Genomic DNA, 26,930 nt, shown 5'->3' on the forward strand with positions numbered 1-26,930 from the left:
ACAGTTGTAGAAAATTGCTGCTAAGAAAAAAATAACGGTTGAACCACTTGGGAGATTTTATACATTTATTGGTGTAGCTGATGCTTTTCTCCAAAGCAAGTTGCATTGTTATGCTACCTACAATAATTTTGCAATTTGCACAGCTGGGTGATGTCAGTGGAACAATTTAGGGTAAGTACTTGACTGGGGTAAGTACAAGACTTGATCAACCACTACACCCCAACCAGACCCCTTCGCTCATCTACTTCTGCTCGCTTGATGGTCCCGCACACAAAAATTAAAGCACGGAGGTTCTCGGTTCTGGCTCCGTTGTGGTGGAACGACCTTCCCCTGTCACTCAGAACTGTTGAAACTTTGTCTGCGTTCAAGAAGGGTCTGAAAACTCACCGTTTCCGGACCCATTTCGCCCAAGATCTCTCCAGTGTATGGTGTAAATGTTCGTGCACCGTAACTTCAAGATCATCCCCAGATAATCCTTTTCACAGCCGCTACTCCTGTATTGTATGTGAATGTTTGTTTGTGTACGTTATTATAAAAAAAATTGTAGGAAGGTTTTCAGGATTGAGGGGGGCGCAGTGGTGCAATGGGTTGGACCGGGTCCTGCTCTCCGGTGGGTCTGGGATTCGAGTCCCACTTAGGATGCCTTGCGACGGACTGGCATCCCGTCTTGGGTGTGTCCCCTCCCCCTCCGGCCTTACGCCCTGTGTTTCCGGGTGGGCTCCGGTTCCCCGCGACCCCGTATGGGACAAGCGGTTCAGAAAGTGTGTGTGTGTGTGTGTGTGTGTGTGTGTGTGTGTGTGTGTGTTATCAGGATTCATCTATCCTGCGTTTTATGCACCTACTCGATCAATGAACATCGGTGCATCAAGTGGAAAGTAACAAACTGGGTTTACTCAAGAATCACATGTCTGCAACTGTCTCGTTCTCCTAATGTAAAGCACAAATTGTGTTTTCGCTGAGATGTTCGTCGCTTTGGAGAAAAGCATCTGCTAAATGAATAAATGTAAAATGTACCTTGCTCAACAGCACAAGAGCAAAAGGTGGGATTTAAACCTTCAGATGCAAAGACAATGTAACACTAACCACTACACTACCAGCTAACCCTTTATATGTGTGCTTTGCATGTATTCTTGTTTCCCGCTCCCTGTATGTTAAGTGTGACTGACTGCATCCATGTGTCCAGTTACAGCAATCCAAATTACCTGTGTCCACGCTGCATTATCAGCGTTATACACGTCCCTTATTTCGAAACTAAAATGGAAACAGCAGACATTCTCCTCAGCCCCGCTGTTCAGCGTACGAACCTTCCCCGAGGCTGTGGCAACGTGTCGCCGCAGCTCCTCACAACCCAACGCAACGCACGCTGCGTGAAAACCAGGTCTCCTGAATTCTCCTTGGGAATTCTGGGATGTTTGCGTCCGTTTACCCGGCTGCACCCGGGGCAGGACAACAGCCAGAAATGCCCCTTTCTTGCTGTGAGGGCTGCCTGTTGGCTCAAGTCCTTACATGTGAGCCTTATTCGGTTTCGCTGCTTCGCTGTCATTCTGCTCACTGTATAGCCACGGTCTGCTGGCGTGTTCCATTCACGGGTCTGTGCTAGTGCGTCATACTCACCCTTAGCAAAAACTGGCTTAGTTTTTATGGTGACAGAGGGGGGTAGCGTCTGAGTGGGCTTGCAGACCCCTCCCATCACCTCCTGAACTGCTTCGTTCAAATACATTTTTTAAATGTAATAAGTTCTCACATAATAGCAGGAGAGGAGTCGTACCTGAACCCTGAATACCGATTCATCCTTCAGAAATTAGATCCTGTACAATCTCCTGCCTTTTCTGCTTTTTTCTCCATTCGACGGCTACCATTATTATTCTTTCTTTTGCTGACACCTTGACACCTTTGTCCGAGGCGTCTTACGGGGATAAGATGCATTGCTTTCTTAGCCAGGGCAGTCTTGGCCACTTTTACAATCCAGGGATGGATTAACAGAAATATGAATTACTATACTTCTCTCTCCTATTTATGAATTTTAGTTTGGGAATGTATTCGTTAAAGGGGGCTGTGGTGGCACACTGGGCATGGTCTAGGGCTGCTTTCTGGTGGGTCTAGGTTTCAAGTCCTGCTTGGGGTGCCTTCTGATGGACTGGCGTTCCATCCTAGATGTGTCCCCTCCCTATCTGGCCTTACACCCTGTGCTGCTGGGTTTGGCTCCGGTTTGCTGTGACCCTGCTTGGGACATGTGGTTTCAATCAATTTTTGTATGTACTCAGCATTTCACTTTTTTTTGGGGAGAAGTTTCTCACTGTAAGCGATTTTTGAAATGGCCAAATTCTCATATTACACAGATGCCCAGACACGAACAAAAATGCGGCATCAAGTTGGCAGCCGTTAATTGCATGTAAACCGTGGCAATAAGGCATTGGGTCATACAAAAAGACTGGGCAAATAAACTGTGGGTTAAGCATCCGCACAGAGCCCAGGGAAGAGCACCAAGCACAAAGAAAAAAACTTGTACTAATCTGTGGACAACAGAGTAACACGCAATTCCTCTAAATGACTCGTCATTTCAACAGCAGCAACTGGGGCCAAGTCCAGGTAGGAGTGTTCGTGACCGGGACTTCAGGGCGGGAACGTAAAAGGACTCTCAGAAGAAAAATATTTGGCTCTGTTTCCTTCACAGTAGCCCACTGTGACTTTTAACAACATGTAACTTGAACTCAGAGTAAGCTCATTGTTGAATAAGCTACAATAAATACAAGCAACATAGACTGATATTTAATTCAAAACAGAAGGTCATGGTGGAAAGCAGCCATAGGTCTACCTGGAGAAATAAGTGTATGAGGAAGAAAAACAGAACTATGATGAACTGAAAAATATGTGCAACGCTTAAACACTTGAATCAAAGTCGAACCCTAAAAAAGACAACCCGATCAATAGGCAGCTGAATGACTCTACCGCAGTAAAAATAGCAGGGTTAGTCTGAAACTCGACTCAGTTTGCACCATCAAGCAGCAGCTCAGCATATGCAGTTATCCAAAGCTACATATTTCTCAGTTTTACATTTACATAGGTGCTTTTTTTTTTACATTTTACATTACATTTACATTTACACTCATTCACTTAGCAGACGCTTTTCTCCAAAGCGACTTACAATGGATACTATGTAGTGTTACTAGCCCACACACCTTACTCACCGTGGTGACCTACACTGGTAGATACACAAAGAAAGAGGCATCTCTGCTTAATTGTACAACAGTACTGTGTCCCCCTGGGGTACAGCAGGTAAAGAAATGGAAATCCTGAAAAATATTAAGGTCACGTGTTTCCTTATACCTTGAACTGAGATTAAAAAAAAAATCAGAGAAAAAGACTCAAACTCGATGTGTTACAGAATCATACAGTGTCATGAAACTCAAACACATAACAGCAGGAAATCTCCAAGTTGTTGTATTTCTTCTTCAAATTTGACCTTGTCTGTCAAACTACTATCTTTCTGGGGACTTAAGATTGCCCCAGGAAGTGCGGTCTGGAAGAACTCCATAACCCCATGTCTAAAACCGCTATTCTGAAACAGAATTAGTTTAGACCTTCTGGCAGGCTGTCTATACTTCATTTCACTTCTACATGACTAGGCTCCAACCTTCTCGCTCCCGCACTCTTTTTCCACTACTCTCTCCACTGCTCATAATAACTTGTCTTTTCCTGCCCAACCTATACTCTGTTCCTGTCTCTACCCTAATGCCAGACATATCAAAGAGTAGAAAGGTGACATGTGAGACTGTGTTGCCGAATCAATCAATTTCTAAATGTTATGACTGTCTGCGCTAGTAGAAAAGACACACAGCAGAGAAACAAGGTGCTAAGAACGCCTTCCTGATATCAGTGGCAGTGCACAATACTCTGGAATGTCGTTTTACGTGACTAATACCTGAAATGTAAATGAAGACAGAATCTCCTGATTACTGTTGCATCAGACCTGCTTGAGGCCCGTTTGAGGAGGACCAAGGTGCAGTTCACCGTTGCTTGCTTAGCGGAACCCTTATTCAACACGACGTGCACGGACTTTCACGGCTTACATCTTGACTGCCTACAGACGCAACTGCTCTTAGTCACGAAGAATCTTAGACCGCACATGAGACAATGATGGAGTGGGTAAATATTTGCTCAATATGCATCAGATACAGATTTTGTGTCACGACTGTGTGAAATAAAAACTGCGTTAACCCGTAGCAGATGGAGATGACAATGACATCAGCATAAATATATTATGAGTTACATACCTTGAGAGCAGTCGCTGTGGCCCAGGGTCTCAATCTGCTCCACCAGGTCATTGGAGTTCCATTGGCTCATGCCTAACAGGATGGCACTCTTCCCCTCCAGCATTTCTGAAGTGAGATGCAAAAAACAGTGTCGGGGAACTTGGGTGAAAAACCAAGCGCCACCTGTGGGCATTTTCCTTTCTGTCTGTGTTTCCATTTATATCACGTACACATCAATAAATTCAGTACTATACTCTACTGAGTATTCCAAATAGCCAGAACAGCAGTCTTCAGGCCTTTGGTGAGTGTCACTGAAAAGCGCTGATTCTATAAGTTGTCGAAATATTATCCGATGCTGGACTTATACCTTACACACATATATACGCAACAGAGAGAAAGTCACCACGTTGTGGCAGAAGAACTGCTGCAGAGGTATTCAAACTCAAATTCAGCAAAACACTGATTTGTTTAGAGAAAGAGAGCATGTCCAGTCTGAGATGCTTAAAGGGAAGGGACCAGACAGCCACTCTTCCTCTGGTGTGGCAGTTGCACAAGCACAACATTCAAATCGAAAGGGTAAATGGAGTCGTGCAAAAGAAATCACAGGCAATCCATCCTAAGAATCCAGCAGCTTTTTATTAGCATAAACAAGACTATATAAACTTGAAATGTGAGAAAAAAGGATTGCATCAACTAATGTGCGAGTCTCACAGCTGATGTGCCAGACGTGAGCTGAACGCTTCTTTAAAAACATTGTAATATATGCATGGCAGTAGCATCACAGGCATAAAAAACTAAATACATGTCAAAGAAGCCCTGCCTCACATCATCTATAGCTACAAAGTATCCCTGGAAGTCAATGCAGGAGTGGGGCAATCCTGGTCCGGTAAGGTAGAAGGTAAGATAAAAGGTATGGCCTATTAACATTTTTTAAAAAGCAGTTTCCTCTTATGACTGACTTCTGGCCCTGCCAGCTGGCATTGGTGTGATGGGCTAGTGAAACAGTATGTCTGGCTGCTCAAGGCTTCTGCAGAAATAGTCATCATCTGACAGAATACAGCAGCAATTGTACACGAATGCATCTCAGAAAACTGGGCACAACAACAAACATAAGCACGCACACGTTGTCTGAACCGCTTGTCCCATATGGGGTCGCGGGGAGCCGGAGCCTAACCCGGCAACACAGGGCGTAAGGCTGGAGGGGAAGGGGTCACACCCTGGACGGGACACCAGTCCGTCACAAGGCACCCCAAGTGGGACTGAAACCCCAAACCCGCCAGAGAGCAGGACCACGGTTCAACCCACTGCACCCCGCCAAAAATAAGCATTTTATGATAAATAAATAATAAATATCTTGTCCTGAACAGACATGGTTCCAAGCCCAGAACATGTCATCATCTTTTTCTTGCAATGACTTGATGTGTGAATGTAAACACAAAGTTAAATATCTCATGTTCCCAACAGTCAAGTTAAGAATGTTTTTCAAATATTTCACAGTTTATTTTTTAATTGGATTTTCTCCATCTTTCCATAGTTCTGTTGCATAAGATTTTTTATAACATTTGTTAACTGAGGAGAGCATGCAACCTTTATCATACCTAGCCATTATTTCGCAGTAAAACACACCCAAATAAAATCAGAGTATAGGATCATCTTCATTTAACTAGCATCCACAGTATTCAAGTGTCTGGTGTTTGCCTATGTCAGTGACCAATAATAAGATCATGAACAAGTTTATGGGATGAATCAGTAACCAATAGGTATGAATAGGAGTTTGTGGACAGAGGGAATTTTTATTATCAGTGATTTTAAATCAGAATTTTTTTTTTTATTTTAATGAGGCTCAAAGCTAATAAAAACATTAAAATGAAAAGTCTTACAAAGTATGCTAGCCATATTATGGCCATAATTGAAGAACTTATCCCATACATAAATCAAGAGATGTGTGTATTACTAAACTTCTATAGATTGTCTTGAAAGTGTCACGACAGGCCAAGAGAACCGGGACGGAAAGACCCAAGTACGGAGTCGTTCGTCTGGAGTCAGGGGATCAGGCAAGTTCTCAATATCGGGGACAGGCGAAGGGTCGGTCGATCAGCGGCCGGGGTCAGAGCGGGAATCCATGGGCGAGGTCAGGAGACGAAGCAAAGAGTCGGTCGAACGGCGATCGGAGTTGAAACGAAGATCCGTGGTCGAGAAACAAAACTAGGGATCGAAACTGGAGAACGTGAACTGAGAACTGGAGATGCGTATGAGCGAGGAGTCACAAAGAAGGGCGGTCGTCCCTAACGAGATTCCGCAAAGGTACAGGAGCTGGGGAGGGTCTTTTAAAGGGTGAGGGGTTAGCCAGATGCTGGAGCAGAGTCAGGTGTTGTCGGTTGAGTTGTGGGTGTGGGTGTATTTCAATCAGTAACAGAAGGGGGGATGGTGGATGGTGTTACCTGTGGCCCCAGAAGTTGCAGGTTTGAATCCTCACTTAGCTGCAGTGCTTGTCCTAAATTGCCCAACTCAATAAGTTTGCATGACATTTATTCAGCAGATCCTTTTCTCCAGAGCGACGTACATCTCACAGAAAAATCCGATAAATGCATTACATCAACAGAAAGAGAGACCTGGATGCAGATTCGTGATTCTAAAGCACAGTTAATTTGTTACTTTCCACCATATGAACCAATGTACATAACACGAGTAGCTGCGTGAAAGTTTACCCGTTATTCAAGTTATGCTCTCAAAGTTGTGGAGCGTGAACATTTACACAGTGACATTAATTAAAGCGTAAATGTGTAAATTAATTAAATGGGGAAACGATCATAGGTAGCTTAACACTGTGAGTTGCTTTGGAGAAAAAAATTCAGCTAAAAGAGTGAATATAAGCATTTAATGTTTGGGTATTTTGAATTGTATAGTTTGGGTCAATCAGACAGGCATCTCTACTCAACAATGAGCCTGTTTCCAGAGACGCATCACATTTCACCGTGGCTTCTGGGTGCAGATTTTCTTCGAGTCTTACAAAGAAACCACAAGCCTCAATCAGCAGAGGTACTCAGAGGTACTCAGACCACAGCCTGTGTTTCAACTACTCCAGCTATTGATCTCCTGTGATGACCGGGGGTCTCATATTATAGAGCTTGTTGGGATCTTTGTGATGTTAAGTGCAGCTGTACAACAGCTTTTTAAACTCGTGCTATTGACTTGAATCATAGCAGCAAAACCGAGGCTGCCCTAAAGAGCTCACGAAGCAAACTGTTCAGCTGCACAAGTGCGTGAGCCTGTTAGCTTTTTAAGTCCCTCTGGATCAATTACCTCTGCCGAAAATGACATCAAGGACCCAGAAAAATTGTTTTTCTTATTTTGAATGGCGCAACAGTCTGAGGCAAAGCCGAGGTTGGGCAGATGCTCACGCAAACACAGATTTATTACTTAAGGTAAACACATCAGGCACAGCTCTGCAGAAGCAAAAGTCAATGTTTTAGATTCCTGCGGCCAGCCAGACGAAGCGAAGCCCACGGACGTCTACGTGACCTGTCGAACTCGCTCATTTTTAATGAGTACGTGACAGGGAAATTGTTTGCTTTGTGCCTCGGTATCCCTCAGTTTGATTTAATTCAGATATTCAATCAGCCACCTTTGATAAAAAGTACAGCAACGCTGCTAACAAGGGAAGGTGAAAGACAGAGAGTTGAAATCTGGTATATCAGACATTCAATCAAGTCCCGGTGATTTATGGGTTCTGATTAAATAAAAAGGGATGCAATCAGGAATGGAGGCATCTGTTAGTTGAAGCAGGTACAAGGGTACTTGAGTTGATGAATGAGACTAGGTGGGGCCGCCCCAGTCTCCCTGAGCCACAGAGCAACTGTGCCATTGGGCACCTTTGCTCCATACATGATTGATTCTGTCACATGTCCCGATGCCTGCTTGCGTTGTTGCTTTGGATGTTGTTTTGTCCCACTGAGCTCATGTTGAATTTTGGCAGCCACTGTGGTGTGTCTATTGTCGCTGTGATTGAACGCATCCATCCAGTTGCTGGTCCTACACTTCATTCTTCTCCTTCAACTTCCCCAATGCTTTTGTACAATGTGCACATCTTTAAACTCCGTATGCATGCTGTAACACTCTCTAATTCTCTGTTACACGCTCTCTTTCCGCCCTTCCACCTTCACTTCCTACACGCTGACAAGTCACCTTGATTTGTAACAAAAGTCACACCAAAAATGCCAAGCTTAGCGTCCGTCCGATCATCGAACATTGACACACACCGTACACAACCCGACTCGCTCTGTAGTAAACACAGTGAGGCACACTGAAGCACATCATTGTCCGCTTTTTGTGATTAATTTCTTAGCTTTGCACCCCTCCTTTTGGTGGATGCAGTGGCAAAGTAAAATAACCTACGGAAACCCCATAATGACTTGCAAATCCCTATGATGGTTTTCATTTATATTTCTTGATGGGAATTAAAATTTTTCCAAAATGATCGTAACTGGTGAAATATGTTCTTGTTATGCAGCTGTTTTTTAAGCACCGGAAAGATTTATTATGTTTATTTTGTTTTTAGCTGGGGGGTGCGGTGGCGCAGTGGGTTGGACCGGGTCCTGCTCTCCGGTGGGTCTGGGGTTTGAGTCCCGCTTGGGGTGCCTTGTGACGGACTGGCGTCCCGCCCTGGGTGTGTCCCCTCCCCCTCCAGCCTTCTGCCCTGTGCTACCGGGTAGGCTCCAGTTCCCCGCGACCCCGTATGGGATAAGCGGTTTGGAAAATGTGTGTGTGTGTGTGTGTGTGTGTGTGTTTTTAGCTGGACAAACTTCCCTCTTTTCTGTGCAATTTTTCAAATGCTTGTGTCAAAGCCAGCATTTCAGATAACTTTGTGCTTTTGCTTTCTAAGTGATCGAATTATTCAACAGAGTCTGAAAAATAATTTATGCACATATATGCTGTGTATAAACAGAAAACAATTTATTATGTTTCATTTGAACTCAGAAACCTTCACTGCTGACAAGAGTAATAAAAAACTGCCAGCGTGCAAAAGTGTAAGTGCCTTTGTGTGTGCGAGTGTGTGTCTTCCCTTCATCCAGCGGGTGCTTGGTGTGTGTAATAAATAAATACAAGTGAATCTGCTGAGCAGGAGACAGAGTTGCCATAGGGATTGTATTGATGCGTGTGTCAGCACAGCTGGATGTAAGTCTGCTGCAGAAGTAAAACCCATTCAGTTTTCTCAGCACGCCTTTCAGCCGCATGTCACCGCGCCGGTCACCTTTCGCACTTTCCCGGTGCTTTTCAATCACTGCCTGCGAAACCTTAACCACTCGGATGGCAAGCTCTCAGGTCACTGTGACCAGGCAAAAGGTCACAAATTCGCCGGGACTCCTTGCTTTATTTGCACATTCCGAAGATCAGAATCCATCTAGGAGCAGAAAGAGCGCCTGCTGTCAGCCATCGCATCCAAGTTTTGTCATTAACGCTGACCTCTTTCCGCACTAATGAGGCCTTTCGCTCTACATTCGTTCATATCTTTCGCTTAAACGTTTCTGGAGCGTTCTTAAAGAGACCCACACGAGATCTACACCCAGGAATATTAGCAGGCAGAGAAAGAGCACACGACGAATCTCGAAAGTCCCAACGAGAAACAGACTGATAATAAACACTTAACCTGCCTCCAGGTTCAACCGTTCACCTATTGTGCTAAAAATCTTGCCCCTGATCACAGTTTCAAAGCATAAAGCACCCAGTCCATTATCGGATATAATTAACTGTCCTGGGTCAGCTCTGCGGGGGCGCGGGAGGTTGGACCAGGTCCTGCTCTTCGGTGGGTCTGAGGTTCAAGTCCTGCTTGGGGTGCCTTTCTACAGAGTGGCGTCCCGTCCTGGGTGTGTCCCCTCCCCCTCCGGCCTTACGCCCCGTGTTGCCGGGTTAGGCTCCGGCTCCCTGCGACCCTGTATAGGACAAGCGGTTCAGATGGTGTGTGACTGTGTTTCTGTGTGCGTACCCTAAAATGCACATTGGAAGCATTAGACATGCAAATCAAAATCCCCTTAACAGCAGCACTGCCTTTCACTTCTCCTAACTGCTACTACCACCCTACAAACTGCTCTGCACATCCCCCTTTGCTGCTTCTCAAGGTAACCTCTTCTTCCTCTTCATGGGTCTGGCATTAGAAATCAGCCCTTTCCAGTTCCCGGCCGTGTCGGGAAAGGCAGCCGGTTTCGCCGGACTCAATTAAGACTTCAATCCAGGAGACCTGGCTAAGCTGCCCTCTGAGGATTTGTCTGCATCTGCAAACACTGGAAAGCTGTTCCTCTCTGGGCTTTCGCATTGTAGTGAAAAAGTGAAGGAGACTGAAGCAAAGTAATCACCTTGATTAGTTATTTATTCATTTAGCTGACACTTTTCCCCAAAGTGATTTGCAATGATTTACTCATTTATACAGCTGAGTGATTTTAACTGAAGCCATTCAAGCGAAGTACCTTGCTCAAGGGTACTACAGCAGGAGATGAGTTTCATCCTTGGTTCTTCAAGTGCAGGGTGGTGGCTCTAACCGCTAAGAAAGAAAGGCAACTGATACCTGATGTACAGCAGAACGATGTCCCTGAATAGGCTGATTACAGGCAGGAAGAAGAATGGCAGCAGCTCACCTCGGGCATCGAAAAACTCGTCATCAGAGCTGTCGACCGACTCCTGCGTAATGTTCTGCAGTCGCCAGTGAGAGGCACTGTACTTGCGCACAGAAGCTGGTGGACAGACAGAGGAGAGACAGAGATTTAGCCATTAGGTACAGAACCCATGATGTGTCCTGCTTCTCACAGCATTCTGCAGTTCAGCTAATAATAGAAACTGACCGCTAAGGGCCTGTTTGTAAATGTTCTCCCGGCTACTTTTTTACCAAATAAATAGAGCATGAGGGGTTAAGATGATCGCATTGCTCAGCGAGAAGTGTGAGTCAAATTTCTATGTTCAAATCCCTTTTCAAAGTAAAAATAAACAGTAATCACAAATTTTGGCAGCCTGCAATTAAATTAAATTATTTATCAAAGGATGGTCCAGAGCCTATCCCAGAAACACGAGACATGGTGCATGGTACACCCTGGACAAGACGCCAGTTCATCACAGGGCAATCATACACACGTTGGAAGTAATGTAGTGTCACCGGTTCACCTGAAACAAGTCTTTGGACTCTGGGAGGAAACCAGAGCACTCGGAGGAAAGCCACACAAACAGAGTGAGAACACGGAAACTCCGTGTTGCCGGGTGGGCTCCGGTTCCCCGTGACCCCGTATGGGACAAGCGGTTCAGAAAGTGTGTGTGTGTATTTATCAAAGACCCATCCTGGGTGTGTCCCCTTCCCCTCCAGCCTTACGCCCTGCGTTGCCAGGTTAAGCTCTGGTTCCCCATGACCCCCGCATGGGACAAGCGGTATCGGACAATGTGTGTGTGTGTCATCCTCAGCATTGACAAGTGGAGGAAATCAGTGGAAGCGGTGAGCAAGAATGATCGTTAAAGTACCATAAAGAAAGTCTTCGCGGACCCGAAACACGACTGAATGACCTGCCTCCACAAGTGAGGTTGCTAAACACCACTGAGACGCTGTCCTTTGAAGCGCAGCGTCGCTAATTAAAAACGGGAAATCCTCTTTGTGAGCTGCAAATTGAGGACCGCGATCAGATCCGTCTTACAAAACGGCAAAACCACCGCTCTGCTTCCGCAACGTCTCGTCGGGCCGAACCGCATTCAGCACGGCCTGCGTTTCATCCGTCCCATCCGCTGCAAAGACATCATTTGGGTTATTAGAGCGTTACAGCCTCTTATCCTCTACTCAGTGTTCCACATAACAGCCTGTCTTATCCAGCTCTAGCTTACCATAAACATTTCATTTCAACAATATCAAATATGTGTACGCTGAGACGCGGCCTTTTTCGGGAGACAAATTAATTTTTTAACACAGGAAATGCCAAATTCATACGGACCGCCGCTCGTGTGATACATGACCACCTGATATCTTCATCCGAGCCACCCGATTTCAGACGTGTGACAAAAATCTTAGGAGGAGAGCTCCTAGCGTGTTTCATTCCCTGGCTCCATGCAGTCTCTCCGAGTAGAACAGATCTTCTTGCAGAATCTTAAACTCCCACACCACTTAGCATCTCAGCCTCTTTATTAAGCCCCAATTTCGCGGACCGTGTTACAATTGATACTGTCTCCAACCGTTAGCTGTACGCAGCCCCGCTCTGCCGCTCCCTGCAAAAAAAAAAACCACCGGGAATGAGAACACAGGTCTGTGTTCCCGCTGCACCAGAAGAAATGACCATGCAGAATAACAAATAATAAAATGACAGTGATTTGTTAATGGACTCATTATTCAAGCCCGGCGTGGCTGTTCGTGGACAGCGGTTTCTCCACACCTAATTTGCTTGCGGTCCCACTCCCTTCTGGACGTCTGCAGCTCTGTCGGAGGGACTGAAAATAGAGCACCGGCAAGTAGCACAGCTGCAAAACAAAGTCATGGCTGTACTCAAAAGGCTACTTTCCACCCCCTAGGGTACATGGAAACTTTCTGGGCATATTCAGCACCAGATACATAGGTAAAAAAAGGCAAACCTGAGGGAGCGGGTCTATACATTTTCATTCATACCCTCTGCGTGCGCTGAATACGTGTCAGTCTGTATGTGATCGAAATCCGGTAACGTCTGCGAAATCTTTCCGTGTTTGTAATAGTCATCGGGGCTCGGACGTCAACACGGAAGGATGGGGCCTTTTGGAGTACTGTCACGTGTCACTGGCACATGATCAGTTGATCGGAGTCAAGTGAAACTCACAGATTTCCACAGCAACCCATGCAAGCGCTGCGACCAGGCAGCATCATCTGAATTGAACTTAAACCCTTTCTTCTTATTTTTTACTTCCAACTACACTGGATGAGGGGGTGCGGTGGTGCCGCAGGCAGGGCCGGGTCCTGCTCTCTGGTGGGTCTGGGGTTCGAGTCCCGCTTGGGTTGCCTTGTGATGGACTGGCATCCTGTCCTGGGTGTGTCCCCGACCCCTCCAGCCCTATGCCCTGTGTTGCCGGGTTAGGCTCTGGCTTGCCGCTACCCTGCTCAGGACAAGCAGCTTTGGCGTGTGTGTGTGTGTGTGTGTGTGTGTGTGTGTGTGTGTGTGTGTGTGTATACACACACACTGGATGTGCTCATAAATAGCAGTGTCAGTCAACACGCTTTGGAATTAAAATGAACTACTGCATTCATGGTGGAGAAGGCTTTTCCCTAGGGTAAATTACCACATGGTGAAATTTCCAAAACACGCAGAGTACGTACAAATAACAAGCACTAGGCAAAGAAGAAATGTACCTCAAAAGATGGGGGGAATTTAGATGCTGAATGAAGTCTGACGTACAGGGAATGATGGACCTTGCCTTCTCAACCCTGTAACAACCTACAGTTTGACACAGAGTTGTTACTCGTGCTTAATCACTGCGCTGCTTCGGTATGAACGGTACTATCGGAACCAATCAGGCTGCAAAGCAGCACAAACTAAGAGCCGCGACCACGGAAGAGCGGCACACGGAAAGGCTGAGGACCCCGCGCTCTCCTGCTACTGCACACAAGCTATTTTTAGCCGCATGCAGAGTCCCCAGCCGTTATGCAAAACACAGCACAGGGAGATCACTTGACAGGTTCTCGGAATGCAGGCAGGCAATGGTGATTCATCGAACTCGCTGGCGAGAACGGAGGAACGCAGTGGCAGGAAAAGCAAGCGGATTCACCGCCTTGCCTCCCTACCGATAGAAGGCGGGGTAACTCATCCCATCGGCAGCACCTGAGGAGGCAAATAGGGTTCACGCTAAAGAGGTACCGAGACTGTTGTCTCTACTGGGGCAAATTTTCACATTATTTTTTCTTCTTATTGTTTATATATAGGGGGTGCGGTGGCGCAGCGGGTTTAGCCTGTGCCTGCTCTCCGGTAGGTCTGGGGTTTGAGTCCTGCTTGGGGTGCCTTGCGATGGACTGGCGTCCCGTCCTGGGTGTGTCCCCTCCCCTTCCGGCCTTACGCCCTGTGTTGCCGGGTTAGGCTCCGGCTCGCCGCAACCCCGCATGAGACAAGTGACTTCAGTCAGTGCGTGCGTGCGTGCGTTTATATATACAAAAACATATTTAAAGCAGAGCAGGCCCCAGCCAAACCAGTATTGCATTTGCATGGGGGGGTGCAGTGGCACAGTGGATTTGGCTGGGGCCCGCTCTATGGTGGGTCTGCGGTTTGAGTCCTGCTTGGGGTGCCCTGCCGCAGCTGGCATCCCATCCAGGGCATGCCCCCAGTATCGTGCCAGGCCCCAGCTCGCCCCAGCACAAGCACCTGTACATATTGCGTTTGTGTGTGTTCATTCATTCTCTTCAATGCTCCAATCCAGACCTACTTTCCTGATGAAATGGACTACATTGAGCTAAAGCAAAAATGTTCTCAAAAAGTTGTACTTTCCACCCACTGTCCTTCATCCAGTCCAATTTTTTTCACTCAGTACTGCACCGGTTCTGCTCCTCTGCTACAAACTAGGAGATGGTGGGAGCTTCATCGTGGCATCCTGGAAAGCATGTAGGATCAAACTGATAGTGACACTCTCCAGACGACAAGAGCGTGCGTATGCCCTCATTTTCACCGGTATCAGCTCCCTCGCTGGAATTAAGTGGTGAGCTTGCGGGCGAATTCTGTCAGGTGGTAGGTTGTTCTGTGTCCGCATTGTCTCCTAGATCCAGCGCTCTCCCTGTGAGCACAGTCACAGTACCAATAAAATTGATAGGGCATCTTTATTTATTTACTTCTCAAGGCTAAAAACCATAACAGATCTGAATCAAAGTTTGGGTCACAGTGGGGGTCTGAGGTGGATTTATTCCACTCTATACGGTACGCACTTCCCTAGGACATGGGCCAGTCTTCAGCTACCTCTGCTCAGAGATGCACCTCTACTCAAATTGGCACTAACTCAACCTATGAAGCGAGGAACAAGAAACACAACCAAACAACAATGTAATTTATTGGCATTTTCTACTGACCTCGTGGTTCCTACCAACACTCGAAGACCGGTGACTCATGATTGCGTAGCCTAACTTCCAGGTTGAATAGTTGACAGCTGTATGGCTTGTCTTAGAGTCGACGGTTGTTTATCTCTGGCTACAGAAATTGAGAGCATCGTAGCTGCATAGCTGTTAGCGATGGAAAATAATCAGGTAAATCAAAATTTTCTATTACCTTCTCCAAATGCACTGGTACTAACTGATAATACTTGAATAAGGTTGTTTAAGTTGGATATGCTAAGCATAATATAATGAGATAATTTGGGGCAAGACAACTGAACTAATTAAATGAACTACATATTTCTATATGTAAAATTAGCTGATTTTGAAGATCTGTCTAGGGACCACAAAAAATGGATTACCCCCTAGGTGTCCCAGCATTCAAAATAAGAATCGTGCGCTCAGTACTTATCAGTTAACGGTCTTTCCTTTAATAAGGCATTCTTCTACTTAGCCATCTGACAATGGTCAGAGAGTAATTTGTCAGATTTATTATTTTACCCTGCGAGAGCCTTCCATTTTTGGTATGGTCGTGCTGTACAGAATGAACAATTTTGCATAATGAAGTACTGTACTAAATAAATATGACAGTCACTGACTGACTTACAGTCATTAATATAGGGACGTGGGTGTAGAGTTTCTGACGTCAATGCTCAGCACCACATTGATGGCTAACAGGCAGCGGAAAGCCCTGCTCTCACAAACAGTCATTGACCACTGAGAGGTTTCATAATGAGCACCAAGATCTGAGAAAAATCAGCTTGATAGCACCTTCTACACACCAAATTCTGAAAAAAGCATCTGAAGCAGGTTCAGCCAGAGGCAATCCCACTTGAGGGAGAAACAAGATTGAAATGTAAGTGTGATGCTATTAAATAACTAAGCTGGCCAATGAAGTCTTTTTTTTTTTTCCATGTCTTTCCCCATAATCTGAAGAACTCTCTATGAGTGCACGAGGCCCTGATGTACTCAGTGGCCTTGTTCTGGACAAACATTAAATTGTGGGAGCCGCAGCCATACACCATCAGCTACTTGCATTTAAATCCAGATCCACAGTGACTGTACAACCTGCAAGTGGTCCTGATACTTCTGCTTTTCAAAAGTGTTTATATAATACTCACCCCATCTGATATGACAAACTCAAAATCTTGACAGAAAATGTGCACTGTTATGCAAAACTTTGCGTCACTTATTTTATCGGAAGGGGGCGCAGCGGGCGTGGCCGGGTCCTGCTCTTCGGTGGGTCTGGGGTTCGAGTCCCGCTTGGGGTGCCTTGCGATGGACTGGCGTCCCGTCCTGGGTGTGTCCCCTCCCACTCCAGCCTTTTGCCCTGTGTTGCCGGGTTACGCTCCAGCTTGCTGTGACCTCGCTGAGGACAAGTGGCTTCAGCCAATGTGTGTGTGCGTGTACACAATGTTCAAAACACAGGTTTACAATTTAAACAGAGCTTTGACCAGGAGTCAGAACTTCTGTAAAACATCAACTCAGTAGCTGCTTCTTCCTGGGAAAACTTATTTACTCACACCACAGAGGTCCGGCAGTTCCAGTTCACATTCTGCACACTTCCCTTCTTCCTGTTAATAAGCTTCAAGGTGAAAGCAAAACACCGCAGGATCCAGGTGTTTGTCTCCACCTGATTTGTACATGGGACATAGGTGAAAGACACCCTTTTTGAATATTGATTACATTGGAAATGCCACCTTTGATTCTGTTCACCATCAACAATTAAGGAATCCTTAACATTAACAGTGGTTTTATCCTCCTTGCAAAGATTCAATGAGCACGATCCATCGCGATTTCTAAGTAAATAAAAACACTACACCCATTATCCATCATCACCTGACTTCAGACCTGTGATCCTTCTTCTACAAAGTTCCTTAGCCACTTGGGGTAACCTAAACATCCTGAGAGCTTTAAACCACAGAGTGGTGCTCAAACCCCAACACTCTACTCCAACCCACCAAACTCTGGAACCAGCATAGGTTTACTCAAATCCCCTATCATCAGAGACTAGTTAAGTTTATTTATGTAAATAGCTGTATGCTCTGACTTGAAGGCCTTCCAGTTCCTTTCCATGACTAGTAATGTAAAGAACCTGAAGGTGTACTCAAAACACAGTTGCACATTTTCATAATTTGCACAACTGAATACACACACACAGAGTCTGGAACCGCTCATCCCAAGTAGCGTCACAGTGGACGGGAGCCTAACCCGGCAACACAGGGTGCAAGGCTGGAGGGGGAGGGGACACACCCAGGACGGGACACCAGTCCATTGCAAGGCACCCCAAGCGGGACTCGAACCCCAGACCCACCAGAGAACAGGACCTGGCCAAACCCGCTGCACCACCGCACCCCCCCTCACAGCTCAATAAATGTGTGAAAACATTCGCTCAAAAGCAAACAGATAAAAACAACCATTACATCATCCATCACCTTCATTGGGCACTTGAAAGTCTAGCTCCTGCTGCATGTGTGTGACCATCCCAACAGTTCTTGTGCAGTCATTACTGGCACCACTGTGAGACTGAGGGGTGGAATTTAACTGCATACCAGGCAACACTTTGCAGTTTACTAAAACAGCCATGACACATGCAGAAGTCTCATTTCACCCTACACAAATTTCTCAGATATCTAGATTCATTTTACCTTTGTTTTCCCAGATTTTGTGTAACAACTACATTTATTCACTTAGCTGACACTTTTCTTGTCAAATGACTTACAACATTAAACAACCTGCAATGATTAACTAATTCACACAGCTGGCTAATTTTTTGGGAGCAATTTAGGGTTAGTACCTTGCACAGTGGTACTACAGCTGGAAAAGGATTTGAACCTCAGGCTTTCAGGTCTAAATGTAACAGCACTAACCACTAAACTAGAAGCTTCAACAACAGCATGCAGACTTTTCAGAACATACATCCGCAAAAATGTGTATTTCTTAAGTTAATCTTTATTTTGTTGAACTCTTTCGTTAAAACATTTTATTTTTGCTACCTTTTTAAAATTCCAAGGATGCTGAGAGGTGTTGGTACAACATCAATATATCAATAGCATCTGTATTCTAGTACTCTGCCTTGAAAGCGTAACACTGACAAAACACCTAGTTTAGGAGTAGATTTGAGAATGAGATTTTGCAGAAAGCTACTTAAATGTACTGTAGAACCAGACAGATGGTGTGACACCCATCTGTTGCACGACTCGCACGGACCGCGTGACACACGGTGACAGATCAGGGTGGCGCGATGGGACACCGTACACCTCTACCCCTCTGCTGTCACACAATTCAAAAGAGGGGCCTAAACTCAGTGACCTAAAAATTACCTTGTTTGTTGACCTGAAGATTATCAGACACCACCTCTCCATGTATCCTACACAGGCATAAACCAGCACAAAGCGCTGGTGATGCATGAGGTCATATTGTGTCTGACAAGGATGAAGATGCTGAGGTCTCCCCTGGACCAGTTTCTATATACTCTGTGTGTGTGCGCAAGACAGACACACACAAAGAGGGCGGCTATTATTAGCACGCGCACAGATCATAATGCTCCTCCGTACCATGTAAGAGAGGTACTTGTTTCCAGACTTACTCATTTAGGAGATGCTTTTCTCAAAAGCAACTGCCCATGGATACTATGTAGTGCTATGAGCCCACACACCTTACTCACCAAGGTGACTTACACTGCTAGATACACTGCTTACAATGGGTCAGGCAAATCTGAGGGACTGGGTCTATACATTTTCATCCACACCCTCTGTGTGCGCTAAATATCATCTATACGTCAGTGAAACACACGGACACACTAGGGGAACCTGAACGGCATGTCTGGACTGTGGGAGGAAACCAGAGCACCCGGAGGAAACTCACGCAGGCAGGGGGAGAACATGCAAACTCCACACAGACTGAGCGGGGATGGAACCCACGTCCAGTCTCTTACCACCCAGCGCCGTGAGACAAGAGCGCTACGCGCTGCGCCGCCGTACTCGCGCATGTAACGTATCACGTACCAGTGGATCGTCCAGCTGGGAGCCCTGCGGTCACAGTTCCCACACAAACCATTCGGACACGTAAATCCATGACCTTGGATGAGGACTCGCCCGAAACCCACGATGTTACTCCGCCGTGAGAAGTTTTTCCAGTGGACGCCTGCTGACTCTGACTGTCTGTGGTCGCGCTGCGCATCGCCAAACCCCCAACACACACACAGACACAGACAGATAGATACACACAGACACACACCTTGCTTGCAGTGACATGATACAACATGATGAGCAGGTCGGCGACGCAAACTTCGCCGGGTCGCTTTTTCCAGCGGACGGACGACACCGAAAACCTCGAGCAGCAAGTTCCTCACGCATCACACGTACATAATTTATACGTACAGATTTCCTCACTTGTGTTGTGTGCCGTCGTCGATATCCGTGACAGACACACAGCGTACAGACACACACACAGCCGCAACCGCGTCGTCAGCGAAAGGTAACATTTATGGGTAAAACACGATCGCCATGTGGACACACGCGTTGCTTCGGATTTTAATAAGAGCATTATTATTATTATTATAATAGAGCTGCTGGCAAAAATCGCAGCTTTTTGCTTTCCGTGAGCTCTCACACAGATGCGCTCACCTTTCCAATCGCATTTTTTTCTACATTGTTACACGCCCGGCAAAAGCGCTCAACACAATCCTGATTATCCTCCTGCCTCCAGACCAGGGGGGGCAACACAGAAGACACGTGAGGTGATAATTAAGTGTATATAATATGATGACACCGCCGCTGCGCTCCGCTCACTATTGATTCATGATCGAACGCATTCCAGCAGATGCTGAGAACGGGGAGGAAGTGAGTCCGCCGCTGACTGCCGGACTCGCGCTCATTTGCATTTACCTTTACCTTTGGTCTCTTTCGCCATGCCTCGGTGTCGCGTGAGGACCGCGAGGCTCCCGCTCCCGCTCCCGCGCGCCTTTCTTCTCGCTCCGAGCGCAAAGTCGCTTAAGTCCCCGGCGGAGCGCCGCTCCTGTGCTCGATCGCGTCTCCGTGCCGCTCAGCGAAGGAGGTTCGGCTGGCGCTGCCCAGGCAGGCGCAGGGTGCGAGGCGAGATCATCGTGCACATGCAGGCAGGGGATCTCTGGCTCCGAGAGTCGCTGAGGGAGCGCAGCGCATCCGTGCTGCACACACTCACTTCGGCTCTTTTCCTCCCTCCCCTCTTGCTCCACCGAGCGCTCTTGCCAGACTGTGAGAAGCAGCAATTAAAGCAGTAAAGGAATTAAATTAAACACTCCACGGTGCAAAGCTCGCAGGTATTCCAGGTATTCACTTAATCTGCTTTCAAGACGCAGCCGAAAGGAGGAACGGATGAGACCAAGTTGCCAAGCATCCCATCTCCTCTGGCTATGCATTGATGGTCATGTAAGTCCTTCTGAATAAAGGATTCCGCTAATCCCAAATGCTCAATCTTATATTGGAAAAGTTACCCACAGTCCAAATTGCTGAGTCACAAGATGATTTTACACAGCAGGTCACTTGACCTCTTTATAATGCACCTTACCCCCTCAGACCATAACTCTCCCCAGGCCCAAATGTGCTCATCTCAGGTATTATCTGATGGATAGTGAAATTTTTCCTTCAGAGTCATACCAGCCCAATACACCAATCCATCAGAGGATTCCAGACAAATGTTTCCAGACAACATGGTAACATGACACAGTAAAGACACCCTGCAAAACGGATGCGGTGAACAGCTGCCACAAGTGGAAACAGGCACGATGAATATCTCTTCATTCAACTAACATTAATATCTCTGCTAACGTCTGAATTCAGCTATGCACAGGGTACCTCAAATGTTTTTTTTTCCTATGCCGTAATTCACTGCTTGCTATAATAGTAATGAGAGGTCAGAGCGACACGAATATTAATTATTTTTCAGGGGTTGGAATTATTAGACTGTGGCTATGCATTCTCTATGAATGCCTAGTGTGCTTTCTGTTTGATCTTGGAGTCTGCTGGAGGGCTGGCTACACCTGAGCCCCCTTTTTGGTACACTACTGGAAAAGGGTGAAAGGCAGAATTGGGTGAGTCGGTGTTTAAATATACATTGTGCATGACTGATGCTTGGGCCTTGCCACAGATTTGGTCTAATTTCCTCCAGAAATTTCATTTTTATGAAACTGCAGACAAAAGAGAGCCATGGTATATTCAGGATGCAAAAGGACAGGTAGAAGAGAGAGGAGGAGTGGACTGTTTTGGAGGACATCTCCGAAGGACCCTAAGCTGAAAGCCTGTGAAGAGGAGTAATAATGAGAGTGGTACTTTTTGCTAGCAGCACTCAACATGTTTCTCACGGACTCACTAAAAACCCTCAGTCCTGTGCTTGGTTGGTTTCTAAGAGCTAATTAACCTAATCTGTAACAAAGGATGGCCCTGGCTCAGCATAAAAGTTTCAGAGCTCTTGGATGGAAACAAGTGGGCTTCAGGTGCTTCAGAAACATCAGCTTTTCAGACATGAGTAATAAAAATCAATGCACAGCACTGAGTGCCATAGCAAGCAAGGTCATTCGGCACTCTAATTAATCCCAGTGCCAGGGAAAGATGCTCAAAGGTTTCCAGGAAATACAATATGTTATTTTAAAAATGCACATATTATTGTTGTTACATAACTCAGATACATCCATTGTCACTGTTTGCAATTGATTTATTGATATTGTTCATTAAGACCTACCTGCAAAATCATATGTATTCTGTGCTGCATGTGGTACAATTCTGAAGCAATGCAAATTAATCAGGGAATACAGTGCTAAAATATTTTTACAAAATAGCATATTTCAACAAGTGTGTAACATTTAGAAAGAGCAATTTGCGCTTACGTCGATATATCACACTGGTGTAACAGAAATGTGTTCTGCTAAGTACATTCAGGACACACCCTGATAACAAGTATATAGGTTTCCTCCCGTGAATGTGCTTTCGTGAAATTCATTTTGCGAAATCACCCTATCATGCAGGTCAAATTGAAATTATTTCTTAGGGAGCAAAATGAGTTCCCAGATAATACAGTTGCATGTAAAAATCATTAAAACACCAAATTACAGATATTTTTATCTCTCTTTGCGATAATACTTATTAGACAACACCCGCTTAACAGTGCAGGCCACTTTACGTGCTGTGATTGAGAAACAAAATCAGGACCGTGTTTCAACCAGTCTGTGTTTAAAGTGGGTTGTCCTAAAGTAGTTTGTCCTGCTACAAATCCATATAGTATAAGATATCCAATACCACAAACTGATCACCTTTAGCCAAATGAAAAAATGTTATTTTACACGTTGTAAAATAAGGTACGTAACGATACGTCACTTCTCCGCACACGGGCTGAAGCTGCTTGTGCTGAGCAGGAGCCTAACCTTAACCTGGCAACACAGGGCAGGAGAGGACGCACCCAGGATGGGATGCCAGTCTTCGGCAGGGCACCCCAAGGGGGACTCAAACCGCAGACCCACCGGAGAGCGGGACCCAGCCAAACCCACTGCGCCACTGCACCCCCGGCTTTACTTACTCAGTTTTATGTAATAACTGTCGTTATATTTTAAAAAGTAGGGAATATTCGGGGTGGCGTAGTGGAACAGCAGGTAGTACTGGTCCCTCAGTACTGTGCTGGAGGTTCAGATATAAAAAGGGGCGGCTGGCGGCGTCGTGGTTGGAGCAGCCGCCTTTGGCTCCAAAGATTGTTGACTTGATCCCTGGCTCTGGCTGTAGTGTCCTTGAGCAAGACGCTTGCCCTGCAATTGCTCCAGTACCTTCGCCTGGCTGTATGTCTTGGTAGCTAGTTGTGGCCCTGTGATGGACTGGCGTCCTGTCCAGGGTGTGCCCCCCTCAGCCTTGTGCCCGATGTCGCCGAGGTAGGTTCTGGCTTGGCGCGACCCCACTCAGCACAAGCAGTTACTGCAATTGGTTGGTTGGTTCAGACATAGTTTGGAACTAGACTCAGTCCGTGCAGAGCTTATATGCTCCCGCTGTCTTTGAGTGGGTTTTCTCCTATACTCCAGAAACATGTATTTTAGTTGAGCTTGAGACACTAAATTCCCTACAGCGTGTGTGTGTCTGAGAGAATGTATGTGTTTGATTGCCCTTCGGTGGACTGATGTCTCATCCATGATATACCCTACATCATGTCGCATGATTCTGAGTTTGGTTTTGGTTACTGATAATGAATAAATGGATATGTTCCAATATACTGATTCAGCTGTATATTTTCATTTGAAGGCTGAATCAAACAGCACTTTCATCTACAACATGATTTACATTCATCATGTTCTGCAAACAGAGCACACACACTGTCTGAAACCGCTTGTTCCGCAAACAGAACAGACAATTGTAAAACATCAAAGCCAACTCAAATTCATGAGAGCACATGGATTTACGCACAGACCCAAAGATGTTCAAGGAAACAAGAAATAAAATAAATCCTGACCTATAACAGTCTGTTATATGTGCCTATACTCATTAGTACTTCAATTCCTTGTTTGTAACTCAGAAATGTGGTTATTCCTAGGATGTACTGAAATAAGATACTGTATCCTCTGAAAGCTGGATAACAAAGATTATCAAAACCATCAGTCTAGACCACAGCCAGAGGAGTATGCGAACTCAGGACTCCGATCCATTTCACTAGGGATAGAGTAAATAAATGCATAAGTAAAATAATGCAATGAACAGCCTTTTCTTAATTCAGCAGATGTTCCCAGAAGTGAACAAGAACAAAAGGGGGACACATCAGGTGTTTATAGTATCATTGTTGTTTTCTAGTTAGAATGAACTCCATGTGAAGCAGGACCATACAGGACTGTCATGAATCAGCAGCACAGAAAAAATCCACAAATGTGCAGTACAGATGACCACAAATTACTTGGCAGCGTTTTTACAGAAAGCTCACGTGTCAGTTATTTTTTGCAGAAATTGGAGCAGCGCTAAACATGAAACAAGGGAAAATTGTACCCATTGGACAATGGCAAAATAATAGCAATTATTTAAAAATGGGGGGGGGCGCAATGGTGCAGTGGGTTGGACCGGGTCCTGCGCTCTGGTTGGTCTGGGGTTCGAGTCCCGCTTGGGGTGCCTTGCGACGGACTGGCGGCCCGTCCTGGATGTGTCCTCTTCCCCCCCCCCGAGCCTTACGCCGTGTTGCCAGGTTCCCCGTGACCCCATATGGGACAAGCAGGTCAGAAAGTGTGTGTGCATTTAAAAGTGGAAATATTTTTGTGCGAAATGTAAGCCAATAAATAAAAAAGAATGCCTTCTGTATATCAGGAAGGTTTGGGAGGCTGGGTCAGCTAGAGAAAAGCCCAGTACCGAAATTATTTGTATTTCAGCTCCTACTTCTCATAGCTGAGTGTCCAGGACACAAGGCACTACTTTTCCAGCTCTGCCCACAGGTAACCAGCAAATCAGGGTTTCCCTCTAGCAGAACCACAAGGGAGAGACAGGATTTGAACGTGAGTCCTTCGAGGAGAAAGTAGGAGTGAAAACCACTACACAACTTATCACAAGGTCCCAAATGGATTAGGCACTAACAGTACTGCTGGACCAGATCACCACAACTGCCATTGTGAGTTTACAGCATAACACACACACACACACACACACACACACACACACACACACACACACACACACACACACACACACACACACACGGAACCAGAGCCTACCCAGTAACACAGGGCATAAGGCCAGAAGGGGAGGGGACACACCCAGGACAGGACACCAGTCCATAGCAAGGCATCCCAAGCAGGACTTGAACCCCAGACCCACCAGAGAACAGGACTGTGGTCCAACCCACTGCACCACTGCACCCCCCACAGCATAACAAGGACACCTTAATGTGCTTAAATGCAAATTCTCCATGTACTCAATGGGAAACTTTCCATCCCTGCAGTTTTTAGGAATGAAATTAATTGATTTAAAATACAGAAATCTACATATTTAACATATATTGCACATTTCACATTGGTTGTCAAAATTGCTCTTTTGGCATAGATAAATGAAATAAAAAGTAGGAAACTGTCTTGTTCTTGCTCAAATCTGCAGCAAAAACTGTACGATTTTTGTAAACTTTCAAAGGACACTGCACAGCAGTTCTGCTCTGAAGGAGAGGTCGTCTCAGGCACCCGTTTCTTGCATCTGCTATTATTCTTAGGAAAGACATCAAAAAGAGAGAATTTTTTTTTAAAAATGAGACTTAATACTGTGTTTTGCCAGGGACCCTTCAGCATAAACAGCCCTTCCCAGTGAGTGCCTGTAGTAAGTGGGAAGATTCACTCTGTAAAGGGAAAGGTTGTGTTGAGCCCACCGACAACCTACAACCTGACACAAAAACTCTGTGTTTGTTTTATTTTTTATGTAGAACTGTTTAGATTTAGGAATTGAAAAATTACCTTGGTTCTTGCTCATGCTGTGAACACAGCCCATCTTGAAAGATGACTGAAATTGAGCTTGTCCTCAGAGATTCCCGAAGTGAACAGTGTGTCCATCTGCTGAGATGACTGAACCAAAATGACTGTTTTTCTTGTTATGGATGTGGTTCTGGTTGTGTTCTTAAACCGGGAATTCTAGGATGCCACATGTATGTGTCACGTTTGTAGACGTATGTTCCTACTGATTCCTCGCAGTTTTATTTGGGGCATGTTCTGCAGATTTAAATAGACTGGTGTAGGAGCATGTGACATGAACTGGTCTCTGTGTGATTTCAGCAGAGTGAAGAACAGCCAAGTGTTTACATTTATTCACTTAGCAGACGCTTTTCTCCGAAGCAACTTCCAATGAACTCTATGTAGTGTTATCAGCCTACACCTTATTCACTGCGGTGACTTACACTACTAGATACACTACTTACACTGGGTCACTCATCCATACATCAGTGGAACACATTCTCTCTGTCACTCACACACTGTGGGTGAAGCTGAACAGCATGTCTTTGGAGTGTGGGAGGAAACCAGAGCACCCAAAGACTTACACTGCTAGATACACTACTTACACTGGGTCACTCATCCATACATCAGTGGAACACATACACACTCTCTCTCTGTCACTCACACACTACAGGGGAACCTGAACAGCATGTCTTTGGAGTGTGGGAGGAAACCAGAGTACCTGGAGGAAACCCACGCAGACACGGGGAGAACATCTCCACACAGAGCAAACTCCTCAAAGACTGAGCGGGGATCGAACCCACATCCTCTCGCACCACACGGGCACTGTGAGACAGCAGTGCTACTCAATTTATTGACTTTGTATTGTAGTAAATACTGTATTTACAGTGATGGTTTTGCTAGGGTCTCCAGTCATATCACCTTCTGAAAAAGGAAGGTCTCTTTGTTTTAGAAATGAGACCTGAATGATTAAACAGTCAAAAACAGTAGTAGAAACGAGAGCGTCACCCCTTGTCAGGTATTGGGGGAATCAAGAAATATTATGAACAGTCCACAAAGAAGTTATGGACAAATAATGAGAAGACAAATTGAACATCTGGGACACATTCACCGCGACTTTGTAACACCTACGGTTTTTAATCTTGACAGTGGCGAGAAAAATAGCAGCCCGTAAGTGAGGGGCCGGGCAACATATCAACAA

The 26,930-nt window shown here is 45.7% G+C and overlaps 1 protein-coding gene across 4 annotated transcripts in view; it reads right to left on the reverse strand.

Moving 5' to 3' along the window:
• LOC108921178 (membrane-associated phosphatidylinositol transfer protein 3-like) overlaps positions 1-20,470 on the reverse strand; it is a 33,258-nt gene extending 12,788 nt beyond the window's left edge. For 3 of the 4 annotated variants that reach the window (XM_018730526.2, XM_018730525.2, XM_018730528.2), the window contains exons 1-3: positions 20,202-20,470; positions 10,883-10,978; positions 4,275-4,379 (exon numbers count right to left, since the gene is read on the reverse strand). In XM_018730526.2, coding sequence (XP_018586042.2) covers positions 4,275-4,379; positions 10,883-10,978; positions 20,202-20,220 — 220 coding nt within the window. In that variant the 5' untranslated portion in view covers positions 20,221-20,470. The other variant, XM_018730527.2, reaches the window with a different exon arrangement.
• Positions 20,471-26,930: the final 6,460 nt, after the last annotated feature.

Source organism: Scleropages formosus, chromosome 4 (assembly GCF_900964775.1).
Source record: "Scleropages formosus chromosome 4, fSclFor1.1, whole genome shotgun sequence".
Taxonomy (NCBI): domain Eukaryota; kingdom Metazoa; phylum Chordata; class Actinopteri; order Osteoglossiformes; family Osteoglossidae; genus Scleropages; species Scleropages formosus.